The 16,458-nt window shown below is 42.6% G+C and overlaps 1 protein-coding gene and 1 pseudogene across 1 annotated transcript; one reads left to right on the forward strand and one right to left on the reverse strand.

Annotated features, from left to right (window-relative positions):
* Nucleotides 1–323: 323 nt before the first annotated feature.
* Nucleotides 324–2,398, forward strand: LOC109474459 (annotated as a pseudogene).
* Nucleotides 2,399–2,561: 163 nt separating this feature from the next.
* On the reverse strand, nucleotides 2,562–16,274 carry LOC109474632. Its single transcript, XM_019774981.1, has 15 exons — nucleotides 15,996–16,274; nucleotides 15,137–15,397; nucleotides 14,506–14,645; nucleotides 14,210–14,398; nucleotides 13,921–14,110; nucleotides 11,298–11,489; nucleotides 10,440–10,700; nucleotides 10,076–10,215; nucleotides 9,726–9,932; nucleotides 8,812–9,588; nucleotides 5,885–6,164; nucleotides 5,220–5,480; nucleotides 4,914–5,053; nucleotides 4,497–4,700; nucleotides 2,562–3,884 (listed from the first exon to the last, which is right to left on the reverse strand). The coding sequence occupies exons 1-15, from the start codon at nucleotides 16,248–16,250 to the stop codon at nucleotides 2,945–2,947; spliced, it is 4,437 nt and encodes a 1,478-aa protein (XP_019630540.1). The 5' UTR covers nucleotides 16,251–16,274; the 3' UTR covers nucleotides 2,562–2,944.
* Between the last annotated feature and the right edge of the window lie 184 nt (nucleotides 16,275–16,458).

Genomic DNA, 16,458 nt, shown 5'->3' on the forward strand with positions numbered 1-16,458 from the left:
TTGAAAACTGCGATAGAGGAGTCTTCTAGAATTGTTGCTAATGGCCCGGCCACATTTGTCGTAGGCAGTCTTGCGATTATCTAATTTGATGTTGTAGAATTATTTTCTCTCAAGCAGGCTATGACAGAACTAACCATCGTAAAGGATCTAAGATGTCTTGCACTGTAACAAGATAGATGAATTTTGTTTGACATATGCAAGACCATACTAAGAATGCCCCATACAACGATTGCCCTAGGTATTCCAACGAATGTCATAGCTAGAGACAATTCAATATTTACCACTTTTGACTTTTTATCAGTAAGACTTCCTTAGATTAATATTGTGCCTTCTTGATTGCAGCTTGGGGAAGATTCCGTGACTGTGCTGAGATCTATGAGGGTGGGTTCACCACAAGCGGCGTCTACCGCATCACTCTACAGAACACCGCTCCAGTGGAGGTCTACTGCGACATGGATACTAGCGGTAAGTTCCAGTGTCCAGGACACCGGACATCAAAATCATAAGTTCAGTTGCAGTACCTAAGCAGCTAGGTGGTCAATAAACTAATCATTTTTTCATGCCGCCAAAACCTACCCACATACCAAATGTCATTACTATTCATGCTGTTCACAGATACACGAACACACATCCCTGAAAACATAACCTTCATCACAAGGCGATACATGAATCATTTCATCTGTACAAAAAGGGTCTTTATTCAACAACCAAATTGGGTTTTCACATCCCTTTTGTAACATTGCAGCAGCGACACCTAGCTGCAGTACGAATCACAACCAGTCATTGTTGCCGTGAAGGTGACAGTAGGACATTGAAATGTCAGATGTGAAAACTGGAAATTTTCATGTTTTTATGCCTAGGCGGAGGCTGGACTGTCATCCAGCGTCGGATAGATGGCACCGTCCCATTCAACCGTACCTGGGCGGAGTACAAGCGTGGGTTTGGGAACAAGGACGGGGAACACTGGCTGGGGAACGACAACATCCACCTCCTGACCAACCAGAAGGACTACAGGCTGAGGATCCACTTTGTACGCTCCACAGGAAAACATATGAACATCATGTGCACCAGTGGTACCTTTAAGTAAGTCAGCATCAGATTACCCAGTGCAGGCCGGTGTCCAGGCACACACACGGTCATTATTTGTTCAGTGAGATGCATCCATCTGTGTATGACCAGACCTGTGCTTTGTATAGAACCGTTTCTGGATAGCCTAAACCTGTATCCAGAACTGTGCATGGGGCAAACCTACATTCTTGGATACAAAACGTATCATGGCTGATCCTAAGTCTAGACAGACACGATTTTGGATACAAAACACAGACTCACCCCTATCATAGTCAATGTGTTTTTCAGTGCGATGCATGGCTTTGCATTGGCAGTGAGAGGTAACGTGCGATGGTGTAACCGTAGACTGACAATATGGTTGAATTTGGAGATCAAAGATGGTCTCTCTGCGCATGCAGGCTGGAATTTCCCAACTCTAAATACTCTAAAAGTGTTTAATCTTTGGTTTCTTGTTAATTAAATTTTTTTAAAAAATTTCCCAGGGTAGCTGATGAGAAGAATGACTACAGACTGTATCAAGGTGTGCCCAGGAAAGGAAGAAATAATTGTGACACAATCATTGCCTCCCACATTGGCTGCCGGTTCTCTACTGTGGACAGGGACAATGACAACATTGATGGCTTCAGTTGTGCTGAGTGTTATGGGGGTGGGTGGTGGTATCTGTCATGTGGTGCCCTCGTATCCATTAACCAACAGTGGAACTGTAATAAAAAAACAGATTTAACCTCGGTAGAGCCAGTGTCCCTGAAGTTAAAGCCATAGCTGGGTACACTGTATTGTAAGGTTTTGGTTGTGTTATAGGGGTGGGGTTGAATTTTGGTGGCATCACATCAGTACAACTAGTATAAGCAAGGGTAACTGTCCTACCATGGTAAAGACAGGGTATCTGTACATATGCACACTATTAAATTTCTATAGATGCCGTTGAGTGTTGGTTTGGTAGAGAAAATGGGCCCCACAAGTTACGATTTCAGGTTTTCACCATTTTATTTTAGTACTTCTTGGAAGTGAATATACAAGGCACAAGAAATATACATGTAACATCATACAGTGAAGCAAAGTTGAGTCTGCTTATAGCTTACATAGTGGAACTAACACCAGATGTTTTTCTTTGAGAATATTACTGTAATCTTTTAAATTTCAACTAATATTACAGGTGTATCTTAGTTTGTAAACAAAACTTTATCCTTATTATGTTGACTTTGTGTGAACCTTAATTTTTTTCAAATATAGCTCAATGCCACAGTGACTTGAGAAATTGTAAAAAAAATTATGTTGGTTGAAAGTAAGCCAGGCCTTCTCTTTGGTTGTGTTGTGCCAATAAAATTCAAATTTTTTAAAATAAAAATCTCTGACTATTTGCTGTAAAAGTTTTACAATGGGTATGATGCCTTACCTTGTGTACCACCCTAGTTAGTCTACTGGGGCTCCTAATCTACTCCTCCCTTATCAACTAGTTACTTTACTTGGGCCCATAACATACTCCCCCCCCCCATCAAGTACTAGTACAGTTAAGCCTGCCAAGGTGACCACCTCTTCAAGCTGGCCACCTGGCCATGGCCGGGTAATTATTCCTGTTATACTCAAAGATACAGAACATCAGGCCAGTCCTGGAAACATGTCATTTCTCTCTAAAAATGAAGGAAGGGTTTGTGTCAGAAATGAAAGTGCCACTAACAAATACAATGTACTACAAGATCTGTCCCATTGTGAGGGGGTTTTGGCAAAAGCTAAGATATAAAGAAAATGTCATTGACCAGTCCTGCATACTGTATTCTGTGTGTCCACACAAGAACAGTCCACACACAGATTCTTCAGCGACAGGTTTGCTGGTTTGAGTTCACATCACTAGTTTCACCAATGATTATGTGTGCTCCTAACATGGCTTAAATCCATAACAGGTGATGTGTTTTTGTGCCCCCTTCAGATATGGTATGTAGATACGTGCCACAGGGCACATGGGGTGACGTACATGATACTGCTTTTTAATGTTAGGCAGGGTGGCCTTCAAGTCTCTCCAGACATCAGCAGCCCTGTCGTACACATATACCAGATAGTCACATGATGACCCAAGGGGTTTGTCACCGTCATAGGTCTCTAACAATATATGCACCTGATTGTCCAATACGAAAAAGTTAGGAAGAAACTCAACAGAACGGTTCCCTTGGTTTGGCCAGCTTGGCAGTTTCTGCCAGCAATCAGACTCTGTGTTGTACACCATGGCCTCGGAGAAGGTATAATTTGTGCAGAAAATCTCTGTTCCCAAGGCAGCAGCAATGATCCATCGGCTATCACACCAAAGGTTTGGTGGAGTTCTCTTGCACCAACAGTCCTGGCTGGGATTGTAGTGATACATCGCTGAGTCCGTGAGGAAATAGATGTATGAGCCACAGGATAAAGCAGTGCTGTGATCCCATTTTCCTTCAAGTAGTAGCTGTGAACACTCCTGCCACTGGTCTGTACGCTGGTCATACTTTTTCATCCGCACCAACGCACTGACTTCTCCTAGATCAGCAGCAAGGTAATATAAAATCCCATCCACTTCAAGAAGGCACTCATCCTGTTGAGTAAACATACCCGAGTATTCCCTCTGGTACGCAGATACTGAGGACATATCAGCATCTTCCCACACATTATCTACATGGTTGTACTTCAACATTGACAACTGATAATATTCCTCACCTCTCCCATTAATAAGGCCATAAATATCATTATCCTTGGTGACTGTTATCAGTGTTCCATCAGGTATGTCTTCAGTGCAGCTGATGTACATCCCTTCCTGTGGGTTCATGTACAGGATCTCATCCTCCATTGTCCTGGAGAAGGAAAAAGGAAAGGAATGTGATCTCCGACTAGTTTTAGCTCACTGAAGACCTACTCTTCCACTGGCCATGACAGAGAAGACAGATGATATGTACAGTATTTACAGGTTCACATTTACCAGGGAAATTCCCCTTGCTATTTTTGACAAGCACAATGAACAGTTGACCACAGCTAACATCCCATCCTAAGGACTGTGACGCTTTCCTATACTAGCGTGCATGTCGTCAGGCAGCAACAGCCGTGATTCAAACTTCGAACTTTTTGGTTAAGAGGCAGGGATGCTAACCACTAGACTATGCAAGATACACAAAGCACAACATACATCACTAATTATCTTAAAAACTGTACAGCAAATTCATAACTTTTCTTTGGGCATGCACTGATGCCATCTATCAAATCAAGCCTTGTAGCCACAGAGAAATAATAGTCATAAGGTGAAATACTAGTATAAAGGCATAGCACACAGTGTATCCACTAGTACATGACTGTGGAAATGTAAAATGCAGGACAAAAAATAAAGGAATGACATTGTGCAAAAATTCTTTCAGACCCAGAAAGCTAGGCAAATTAGAAGTACATGTACATGCATATACATGTGTACATACTCTATGTTGGACAGCAGAACCATTTCTGTGGTCATCCCAAGCCTCGGCCTAAGCTTCGGGTTCCTCGTCTGAACCAGATTCCTGATGACCTCAGAAGTCCCATGATCCTCCCTGACCACGGGATGTTCCAAGATGGCTGCCGTGTCGTCTGAGGTCAGCAGGTTGAAGCGGATGTGAGGGAGGATGCTGGGTAGGTGCTGCAGTCTGTAGGGTGGAAGACTTTTGTATATCACAGCAGAAATTGCTGGAATGCTGAATTATGTGACTCGCTGTCTGAATTGAACAAAATTAATGCCTGCATCAATGCCATCAACAGAGTCAGATTTCTTCAGTCATACTCATAGTGTTTTTATTACATGTGTGTACTAACTAACTAGAAAAATGAAAGACACCTGTAAACATAACACTGCTGCCCACCTGTCCTCCCTGCTGTGCTGCACCCATCTCACCACAGCCTCCCACACTCTTGTCTCCTCTTTAACCTCCAGCTTATCCTGGCTGATGATCTCAGTCAGCTGATCCACACTCAGGCTGTAGAACTCCTCACTGGAGGAAACCTGTGGAAGTAGAGAACACGCACATGTAGATCAGAACTCAAGGAATCAAATTATAAGGATAGATTGTTAAGCAGAAAGCCAACTAACTAAAGCTAGTCATTATATATATACACAGTGTAGGCAATATTACACTAGATAAAATACAGGATCCCCAATGGAGACAAACCTCAGTAAAGTTCTTGACGATATACTGCAGACAGGGATTCAGGATATTCCTGACAGAGAAGACCTCAGCAAACTTGTACAGGTCCACACAGGTGGAGCGCTCCACGTTCATGGCCATGTAGCTGCTGCAGGTGTCTCTCACATAGTCCAGTTGGAGGAGGTCGGCTGCCTGGTACAGGGGCTGCACTCTGTCCAGGGACACATGGAGGGTTCCCGAGTAGATGTAACTCAGGATCTCCTCAAACATGTCTGCATCCAAACCCTGCAGAACAAATACAACACAATGTTCAAACTTCATAATTTGCTAGAGTCTGTTGATTTTGTAATGACTCGTTTACATTTTGTTATGGAGAATTAGGTACCAAGTTTCATCACATTTTACTAATCGTAGCCTTAATATATTATAGTAAAACAAAAAGAGCTATAGATTTTCAAAAATTGTCAGTGAACTGTGAAACTGGTAAATATTGGACACTAAATTATAGAGCACTTAATTTAACAGTGGGGAGGGGGGCAGTAAACTGTACTCATTTCTGGAAGAATTTATTTAGTTAATATGAACTTCTCCTAATTTCCCTAGTTCTAGCTATGGGATATTTGGCATCTCTGTAAAAATCCTGTTTTGTTCTACGGAACCGTTATGATATTATAAGCGTCAAACCTCACCTGCAAAACAACCGTGTTCTGCCGACTTTCCGCCATGTCGCTTGTAAACATGGCTCTGAAGTAGGGGCTGGCTGTGGACAGAACAAGCCGATGGCAGGGAAACCGCCGGCCCTCGACTTCAAGGACGACATCCTGCAGTTCCCCTTCCTTCTGTAAGTCACCCACAGCTCCAAGAAACCCACGCTGATAGCTCTCGTCTTGGTAGGAACGAGGACGAACTGAGCTGGCGTGGGTTTCTTGGTGCGCGGCAGCCATGTTGATGATGATGAAGGTGCTGTACCTCCAAAGGGAACTGTATGCGTACTTTGATTACCCAAATAATGTAGCAACATGGACGAATAACCGATATGGATATCAGTACAGACAGTACTGTTGACAAAATGGTTGAACTTGGTTCGGTAGTGAAAATACAAGTCACTGAGAGTTTTCACAATTTTATGATATGTTGGCAGGTCTTGGTTGGATGCGGCTACTCTCATGACAGGGCTGATGAAGGCTGGTTCATATGCCCAAAGATGACTGAATATGTACAATGTACATCTAACATCATAAGGTAATCCAATGTAGGGTGTGGGAGCCCCTAAGTCTAAGTCTAATATGGGGCCTGTTGATATATTTTAAAAGTTGGAGAAGCATGACCAGAGAAGTTATCCAGTTGATATATTTTTGTTTTACGTAATGTCTTATCTGGATGTCTATTCATTGAAGTAAAATTAAACTGTTTTAGAAACACTGGGAACCTAAGGGTTAGCTATGAAATATCCTCACTCTGGATTTGTGTAAATCTCAAGTTTTCTTAAAAACAACAACAACAAGAAGCCATAGGTGACAATTCTCCGTGAAGTATTATATATTGCAACAAAAAGAAGTAGCCATTGGCGACAATTCTCTGTGAAGTGTGATAAATCGAACAAAGAAAAATTGTTTAAACGCGTCGGCTCAGTCATCTTAAGACGCAACAACCAATCAGAGATGCGAGATGCCTACACGTGACGCGGGAAGGGCGCGCGATGCCCGAAATATTTTTGCGTCAATATTCAGCGCCGTGATTCAAGAGATTAATACCCGGAAACAATTTTTTTCTTGTTTTGAACGCATTAACATGCATTTACGCTAATCTAGTATGATTCAGGGTTACTTTTTTTTAACCTGCCATGGCCAGATTATCTAAAGATGTGTGTATTGTGTTATGTGTACAATCTATAGAAAGAGAAATGTACATCAGGTCCGATCATCCGATTTTCACGTTTCGGTTTTTTGGACTCGGTTCATGAACGTATTTTGGTTTGGCTCCTGGAATGTGCGGAAAAAAATGACTCCCGGGACTGTCTACAGGGAACACTCGCACATTCGCGGTGTATCAGGACAGCGCGACTGGTCGTCATTAGCGCAGTAACAGTTGCATAAACGGACGAAACCATTTCAAAGAAATGGGGATGTTTCGAAAATAAGCATTTACTCCAATATCAAAACAGCTACGGTAAAAATAAAAAGACGTGCATCATCCCGGACATAATGCAACACCACATGCGAAATTACACAGAAATGCGACGTACGGAAGAATGCGTTTTGGCTGCGAACATCTTCCAAAAAACTTGGCATCTCTTAACCATGGGCAAAAACATCTGGAACCACTTATAAAAACCACCCCGTATCTGCATGAACTTTTTTGAACCCCACTGCTATTCCAAACAACGCGTTTTTCTGGACCATTCCAATTCGCCTCGTAATTGTAGGGGTGCGTCTGCGATATTACATTGACCGCGAAAGCAGCAACGGCAAAAATACACATTCGTGCATCAACACGGGCATGCCCGCAGACGGCGTATAAAATTGCGTGCCGATTACACAAAGAGAACCCAGTGTTTTGACTGCGAACATGAAAAATCAGCCGATTACAACACTCCGTCCGGAGGTCCTGACCTCCTTCACGGAGTAACAACAAAAACAACAACATTGGAACACGTGTGTACGCAAATAACAGTTTAATCTCTGACAAAATGATGATCAAAAAATGTGCTCTTCGTAGTCACATCTCTTTATAAAAAGGATACATTGTCAAGAAGATGCAACAGAAGTGTAATTAAATGCTATCAAACATTGTATTAGTGTGATACAGTAAGGGTGCAAATTAAATTTATAAGTGATATACAATATATGTATTGTGATTTATAAAGCTAAAATCTATTGAAATTAATTAATACATTTTGTGTTAGGTTTAACATGATGAACCAAAGGACAGATAAATATACTGCAATATTTGGACACATTTCTTAAAGAATGTGCTGCCTGATAAGCAACATTATCAGGTCAGTCAGGTCAGGTCAGTCATAAAAAGTCCCTTCACTACTTTAAGAAGCAAACATCACTTTCTAATTAATACCTAACTGCTAGCTTAAATGCAGAAACATCTATATACCATAGTGGGGTACACAGCTGCGCAAGAACTAAAAACTGTACAACACAGAGATAGCCTTTAACAGTACCAGGGAGCTTCAAATAGAAGCCTTCTAAAAGTTCTATTTTGACACTACTAATCCTGCCCTGAAAGCACACAGAATCAACGTATAACAGGTCTGCTGAGGTATGGGGAGAGACAGCCATTTTCTACCGTGCCTATTCTATATTCAATGAAAATGCATAAGCAATGTGCTACAAGTATAAAATCAACTTTGACAATATACTGAGCCAAATCTTAAAACTAATCTACGTGGACGTTCTTGCATGTTCCCACACATTTTCTTATTGGTTGTGCACTACTGAAACATGCCATGGACAACTGGCATTACTGCATTCTTCATGTGGTCCCTCTGGGTTCGCTGCACCATGTTTCTTCATGGTTGTTGGTCAGATATGGTAGGTACATACGAGCCACAGGGTAGGTAGGCTTTTCCGTACTCCAACGTGAAGCATGCAGAGCAGACAACTCTCTCCAAACATCTTCTGACCTGTCATACACGAAAATATGCTGAAGCCGTTTGTACTGGCCTCGACGTGAGTAATCGCCGTACTCTACCAATGCATGCAACTGGTTTTGGAGCACAAAGAGAGTGCAGTTATCAATGACAATGTCCTGACCTTTACTCGGAAACCCTGGGTGACTAACCCAGCTGTCTGCCTGTGTGTCATACACCAATGTCTTCTTGAAGTCATAATCCATGCAGAAGATCTCTGTTCCCATGCCAACTGCTGCACAGAATTGTTCTTCCACTTCAAGACTGTAGTCTGACAGGGGTTTACCAGTCCACTGGTCTTCCCTTGGGTCGTACCAATGTATTTCCCTCTGTGTGATGACATAGATGTGCTGACTACAGGACACTGCTATACTAAAGTCTGACATACTATCATGCTGAGGTGTTGAACAGTTGTGCCACTCATTGGTGTGCTGATTGTACTTCTTCAACACCACCACTTCCCATGTAAGAAGAAGGTGAAAAAGATGGCCATCGATTTCCATCAGGTAGTCATCGTGTTGCATATCGCCTGTCTCTTCAAGTTCTTCATACACAGTAGACTTTCGTTCCCATTTGTTCTGAACATGGTTGTACTTATACAGGGTTATTTTCTCTTCTAAATTTTCATAAGCTAAGATATAGATATCATTATCATGCGTAACAGTACCTAGAAGTGGAAGTACACGTGGGTTGTAGTGACACCTGATGTACTTCCCTTCTCTTGGATTCATCCACAGCATCTCATTACTGCTGTAAAAGGCGAGATGCATTTAAATGAGCAGGCCATACCAATTTAATTTGTTGTTTCTTAGATTAAGAAAAAATATGCCAAAGAGAAATTCAAACATGAAAACAGAGTCAAAGAAGAAGTACTGGTATATACATACTTTAATGAATCAGACAGCAGAACCATTTCCGTGGTCATCCCAAGCCTTGGCTTCCGATTGGGGTGACCGAATTGTTCCACATTCCCGATGACCTCACAACTCCCATGATCCTCCCTAACCAGGGGGTGTTCCAAGATGCCTGCCGTGTCGTCTGAGGTCAGCAGGTTGAAGCGGATATGAGGGAGGATGCTGGGTAGGTGCTGCAGTCTGTAGGGTACAGGGTAAAGATAGAGTTTTGGTAATGTTTTTCATCATTGCAGAAAATATTGAATCATGTGACAAATCAACTTATTGGTATCTTTCACTACATCAATGAAAGATACCTAGGCTATTAACAAAGTGATGCCCACCTGTCCTCCCTGCTGTGCTGCACCCATCTCACCACAGCCTCCCACACTCTTGTCTCCTCTTTAACCTCCAGCTTATCCTGGCTGATGATCTCAGTCAGCTGATCCACACTCAGGCTGCAGAACTCCTCACTGGAGGAAACCTATGAAGGTATAAGATTGCTCTTTTGTTAAATACATGTGCATGTATTTGGCAATTTAAGCATATGTGTTAACAATAACTTAGAAGCAGTCTGGACAACCAACTCTTCAACACACTCAGTGGACTTGGGGTCACCAGGGCCATTTGGTCTCTAAACTAGAGGCTGTCATGCATGAAAATTTATCTCATTAAAGTCTCTGATCACAATGTAAAAAGAAGACCAACCTCCACAAAATGCTGACATATATACTGCAGACAACAGTTCAGAACAACATCCACCATGAAGACATCAGCAAACTTGTACAGGTCCACACAGGTGGAGCGCTCCACGTTCATGGCCATGTAGCTGCTGCAGGTGTCTCTCACATAGTCCAGCTGCAGGAGGTCGGCTGCCTGGTACAGGGGCTGCACTCTGTCCAGGGACACATGGAGGGTTCCCGAGTAGATGTAACTCAGGATCTCCTCGAACATGTCTGCATCCAAACCCTACAGAGGAATACAACACAAACACAACATTTGAACTCCTACCCCACCCCATTTTGTAATGGCCCTTTTTGAGAATAAATTATCAATTTTCATCCCTTTTACTGATGGGATCATGATTAAACAAAAAGTTTCGAAAGTGGTCACTGAACTGTGAAGCTGGTAAATTTTACACCAAAATAGTGCAAGAATCCAATATTCTGAGCCCCCCCCTATGAAAATGGTATAACCCACCACCACCCCCGGTGGTGAGTAGACTAGTCCAGTGACCACTTCTTGGAAACCGGTTTGAACTAGTTCTGATACATACTACTTTTTCCAGAATATTATCGCACGGTACTCACAAGCACAGCTAGCTCTCGTCTCCTCGTCTTCATTGCCTAAACCTTGGGGTCAGGGCGAGGAAGGGCCCGTTACAATATAGTAGTGGGGAGGGGGGCAAATTGCAAAATTTGCCCCCCTTATTATAACAAACTGTGCTAATTTCAGGAAAGAATATGAACCCCTCCTTATTTTGCTGATTCTATGGGATATGTGGTATCTGTGTAAAATGTCTGTTTTTGATCTAGTCAACCCTAATATAGTAAGTGTTAAACCTACCTGTAAAACAACTGTTTGCTGCCGACTTTCCGCCATGTCGCTTGTAAACATGGCTCTGAAGTAGGGGCTGGCCGCGGACAGAACAAGCCGATGGCAGGGAAACCGCCGGCCCTCGACTTCAAGGACGACATCCTGCAGTTCCCCTTCCTTCTGTAAGTCACCCACAGCTCCAAGAAACCCGTGCTGATAGCTCTCGTCTTGGTAGGAACGAGCACGAACCGCGCTGACGTGGAATTCTTGGTCGGCGGCAGCCATGTCGATGATGATCACGGTGCTGTACCTCCCAATGGGAACAAAAAAAAAATAGTTCTGTTGAACTTTGACCCATAAACGCACCCTGATTACACACATAATGTAGCGGTGATCAGTACATCTCACTGTAGTTTGCGTGCCGTTGACTTTACTGTTGTTTAGTGAAAATACAAGCTAACAGGCGTTTTCAAAATTTTATGGTATGTTGGTAGGTCTGTTTGAATATGAATATTGTATAACATAATATTGCAATCAGGCCATAACGTAAGTGGGCCTGCTGAAAATTGGCTTTGGAACAGGTCTTTATGATTAGTCGTAACCTGTGATGCAAATGGATGTGGCGTTAAAATTTTTCATCCCTGTGTCCCTGGACCAAAAGTGGAAGAATGCTTGGGAACCAGTGCAGTAGTAATACTAAGGTGATGTACTTTCCTTTCACTAGAAAGAGTTGTTTGGATGAAAGTAGCAAAATAACAAACATGCCTTACGACTTTGGCATAAAGGACGACTAAGACAAGTGTAGCATTTTATTACTGAATAACAATTACCATATCAATAACCAAACCGTTAATCAAACTACAGTGATCAACAGTTTAAGTTTGCTGCTATCTGTATATCCTGTTTGGGTGTTTTCCATCTTCCTATGTAAAAATAAGACTGAATGATCCACTATCTTTTATCACTAACTGAGAATGGGTCTTCAGAGAACATATCCGGTTTATTTTCATGTATCTTGTGTTACGTAACTAAAATTTTACCTGGATGTCTGTCCTTCATTGACATGAAATTTAAGACTGATTTCCCAACACAGGAAACCTATGGGTTGGTTCTGTAATATCCTCACTCTGGGTTTGTGTTGGGAGAATCAAGAGTTCTCTCAAGAAATGCTTCGGCACACATGTGTACATGAAAAAAAGTTTAATCTCTGTAAAAATAGTTCTTCAAAGAAAATAGAGCTATTGCTATTCATCAGTATTGTTATAAAAAGTATACATTGTCAAGAAGGTGTGACAGAACTTTGAGTAAATACAAGTGTACATTAATTTTGTTAGTGTGATACGAAGGTAGGTGCAAACTAAGCTTTCTATAGATATATAATTCAAGGTGATTGATTAAGTATCAACTGCGCTATAATCTATCAATATTACGTGCCCATACATATGGTTTAAATACTAGTAGTAGTGAATGTAAGAACAGGTACTAACAATAAAATGCACGCAATAATTGGACACATTTCTTCAAGAATGTGTGGTCTATCTGGTAAGTCGTATTTGTATATCTGGTCACTTTGAGAAGCAAGCATCACTTTCCAGTAAAGGTTACAGTGCTAGTTTGCGTGCAAAAACATCTATCCCATAGTAGGGAATTCGGCAAGAACTGGAAACTGTACAACACAGATATCCTTCAACAGTCCTGCGCCGAAAACACACTGAATAAAAGTATGACATTTGCTCAGGTCTGGAGAGACTTAGACTTGTCACCACTGTTCCCTCCAGAACGCAGTGCCTTCTCCTGTTCCATGGAGAGGTATAAAACAAACTTAGACAATGAAGTCATTAAAGTCTGCCTAATCTGAATGTAATCCATGAGGATGTTCTAGCATGTCCCCACGCATTTGCTGCACTACTGAAACATGCCATGGCATGGACAACTGGAGTTATTCTTCACGTGGTTCCTCTGGGTTTTCTGCACCCTGTGCTTCTTCATGGCTGGTGTTAAGATATGGTAGGTACATACGAGCTGCAGTGTTTGTAGGATCCATATACCAAAGCTTACCTGGCAGGACAGCCGACTCTCTCCAAACATCTGTAGACCTGTCATACACATAAACCTGCTCAAATGGCCGGTACGAGGAGTCTGACGTACGGCCATCGGCGCAGCCTAACAATGCATGCAACATGTTTTGGAGTACAAAGAGAGTGCAGCTTTCAATGTTTACCCCTTCAGGGAACCCTGAATGCTCAGACCAGCTGTCTGCCTCTGTGTCATACACGAACATCTTCGAGAACATATTATCTGTGCAGAAGATCTCTGTTCCCATGGCAGCTGCTGAACAGAGGTCGTAATCAAATTCCACTTCAGGATTGCTGTCTGATAGGACTTTCCTGGTCCACCGGTCATCCCTTGTATCGTACCAATGCATTTCCGTTGATGTGAGGAGATAGATGCGCTGATTGCAGGACACTGCCACTTCGAAGTAGAACCGCTCACCATGTTGAGGTGGTGAACAGTTGTGCCACTCATTTGTGTGCTGGTTGTATTTCTTCATCTCTGATGTCATGTGTCGTGTGTCGTGAATGAGGTGAAAAAGATGTCCATCGACTTCCATAAGGTAGTGACTTGGCACCCGTTGACCTGTTTCTACGTACACCGTTGATTTTTGTTCCCATTTGTCCTCCATATGGTTGTACTTATGCAGGATAACGTCATCTGAACCTTCAATGTAAGCTAAGACATAGATCTCATTGTCAGGAGTAATGGTACACCTAACAGGAAATAGGTTGTAGTGACACCTGATGAACTTCGTCTCTCCTGGGTTCATCCACATTACCTCATTTGAGCTGTAAAGAGCAAGATGCAATCAATTAGTTGAAAGTAATGCTCAAGAGGAATACTAGCATGTAAACAGAGTCAAAGAAGAAGTACATGTATATACATACTCTTCATGGTACAGCAGAACCATTTCTGTGGTCATCCCAAACCTTGGCTTCGGGGTGATGATATTTCTGATGACCTCAGAACTCCCACGATCCTCCCTGACCAGGGGGTGATCCAAGATGGCTGCCGTGTCGTCTGAGGTCAGCAGGTTGAAGCGGATGCGAGGGAGGATGCTGGGTAGGTGCTGAAGTCTGTAGGGTACAGGGCTTTTAACTTATGTGACTAAACATGACAAAATTAAGACCCTGTGAATGTCATCAATAAGTCAGGCTTCTTTTAACATAAGACTGCTGCCCACCTGTCCTCCCTGCTGTGCTGCACCCATCTCACCACAGCCTCCCACACTCTTGTCTCTTTATCAACCTCCAGCTTATCCTGGCTGATGATCTCAGTCAGCTGATCCACACTCAGGCTGCAGAACTCCTCACTGGAGGAAACCTGTGGAGGCATGAAATACATGTAACATTACATCTTCATGTACTTTGAATATTTGGCAATTCAAATACATGTGCCTTCATTGAATTTTACCTGTAACTTAGAAGCAGGTGGAACAACCATGTCTTCAACACACTTAGTGAGCTTGGGTCTTGGGGTCAGAAGGGCAAACTGGGGGCTATATGCTGAAAACAGAACAACATGGAGAGATGTCTACAGCCACCATACTGTTAGTTGCAAACACCCATGGACAAGTGTCTGAGTAGCTTACCAAATGCTTTCATTCTGTTTTCAAAAAACTCATCTCAATCATGTGATGTGTCATATTTCTTTACTAATATATTGTGCTGCCATTAGGCCTCTAGGCTGTCATGCATCAAAATATGTTTTATTGAAGTCTCTGAACACAACGTAAAAGAATTCAAATACATGTATATTTGTCTAGCTTAATTGAATTGATGATGAATTTGATCACAGTGTAAAAAATGACCAACCTCCACAAAGTGTCCACATATATACTGCAGACAAGAGTTCAGAACAACATCCACCCTGAAAACATGAGCGAACTTGTACAGGTTCACATAGGTGGAGCACTCCACGTTCATGGCCATGTAGCTGCTGCAGGTGTCTCTCACATAGTCCAGTTGGAGGAGGTCGGCTGCCTGGTACAGGGGCTGCACTCTGTCCAGGGACACATGGAGGGTTCCCGAGTAGATGTAACTCAGGATCTCCTCAAATATGTCTGGATCCAAACCCTGCAGAATACAACACAAACACAACGTTTAATCTCCTACCCCATTGCTAGTGTCTGTTCATTTTGTAACGACCCTTTTGGAGAATTAAGTACTAGTACCAATTTTTATCCCATTTACTGTTGGTATCATGATTAAACAAAAAGGGCTACAAAGTTTCGAAAGTGGTCACTGAACTGTGAAGCTGGTAAATTTGACACCAAAATACTTGTACTAGTAGTGTAAGAATCCAATATTCTGATCCGTGGTAGCCCCCGTAAGGGAATGGTAGAACCTGTCACCCCCGGTGGTGAGTAGACTAGTCCAGTGACCACTTCTAGGAAACCGGTTAGAACTAGTTCAGATACGGCATGTCTTCTCCAGAATACATACTAGTAACACGGTACCCACAAGCACACATCTCGTCTCCTCGTCTTCATGATGCTTCACTGCCTAAACATTGGGGTGGGATCCCGTGGACGGGAGGGGGATAAATTACAAACTGTGCTCATTAAAAAAAATCATGAACTCCTCCTAAAGTGGTTCTATGGGATATGTGGCATCTCTGTTTGCATCTCTGTTACGTGTCTGTTTTGGTCTAGTCAACCCTCGTTAACCCTACCTGTAAAACAACCGTGTTCTGCCGACTTTCCGCCATGTCACTTGTAAACATGGCTCTGAAGTAGGGGCTGGCCGCGGACAGAACAAGCCGATGGCAGGGAAACCGCCGGCCCTCGACTTCAAGGACGACATCCTGCAGTTCCCCTTCCTTCTGTAAGTCACCCACAGTTCCAAGAAACCCGTGCTGATAGCTCTCGTCTTGGTAGGAACGAGGACGAACTGCGCCGACGTGGATTTCTTGGTCTGCGGCAGCCATGTTGATGATGATGACGGTGCTGTACCTCCCTGGGGAACTGCTTTGTAGAAAACCGCATCCAAACATCTTTCGGAGTCTTAGATGGCCTTAGATGACTATCAATGTACAATTCAAATAGTATCTACATAAAATTTGTTTGTTAAAAATATGTTATGTAGTTAATTTCCTATCATATTTGTGGCGATAACGATATGAACATATATAATGG

This window comes from Branchiostoma belcheri, unplaced genomic scaffold, assembly GCF_001625305.1.
Source record: "Branchiostoma belcheri isolate BF01 breed outbred unplaced genomic scaffold, Haploidv18h27 scaffold31, whole genome shotgun sequence".
NCBI lineage: Eukaryota > Metazoa > Chordata > Leptocardii > Amphioxiformes > Branchiostomatidae > Branchiostoma > Branchiostoma belcheri.

Bases quoted from the DNA above. Each gene is read 5' to 3' on its own strand.
- LOC109474632 (XM_019774981.1), bottom strand. From the start codon at position 16,250: ATGGCTGCCGCAGACCAAGAAATCCACGTCGGCGCAGTTCGTCCTCGT. The intron at 14,111-14,209 runs GTATGTATATAC...TGCTCTTTACAG, and splicing joins GTTCTGCTGTACCATGAAGA to CTCAAATGAGGTAATGTGGA. The intron at 11,490-13,920 runs GTGTACGTAGAA...TACCAAGACGAG, and splicing joins AATGGGAACAAAAATCAACG to AGCTATCAGCACGGGTTTCT.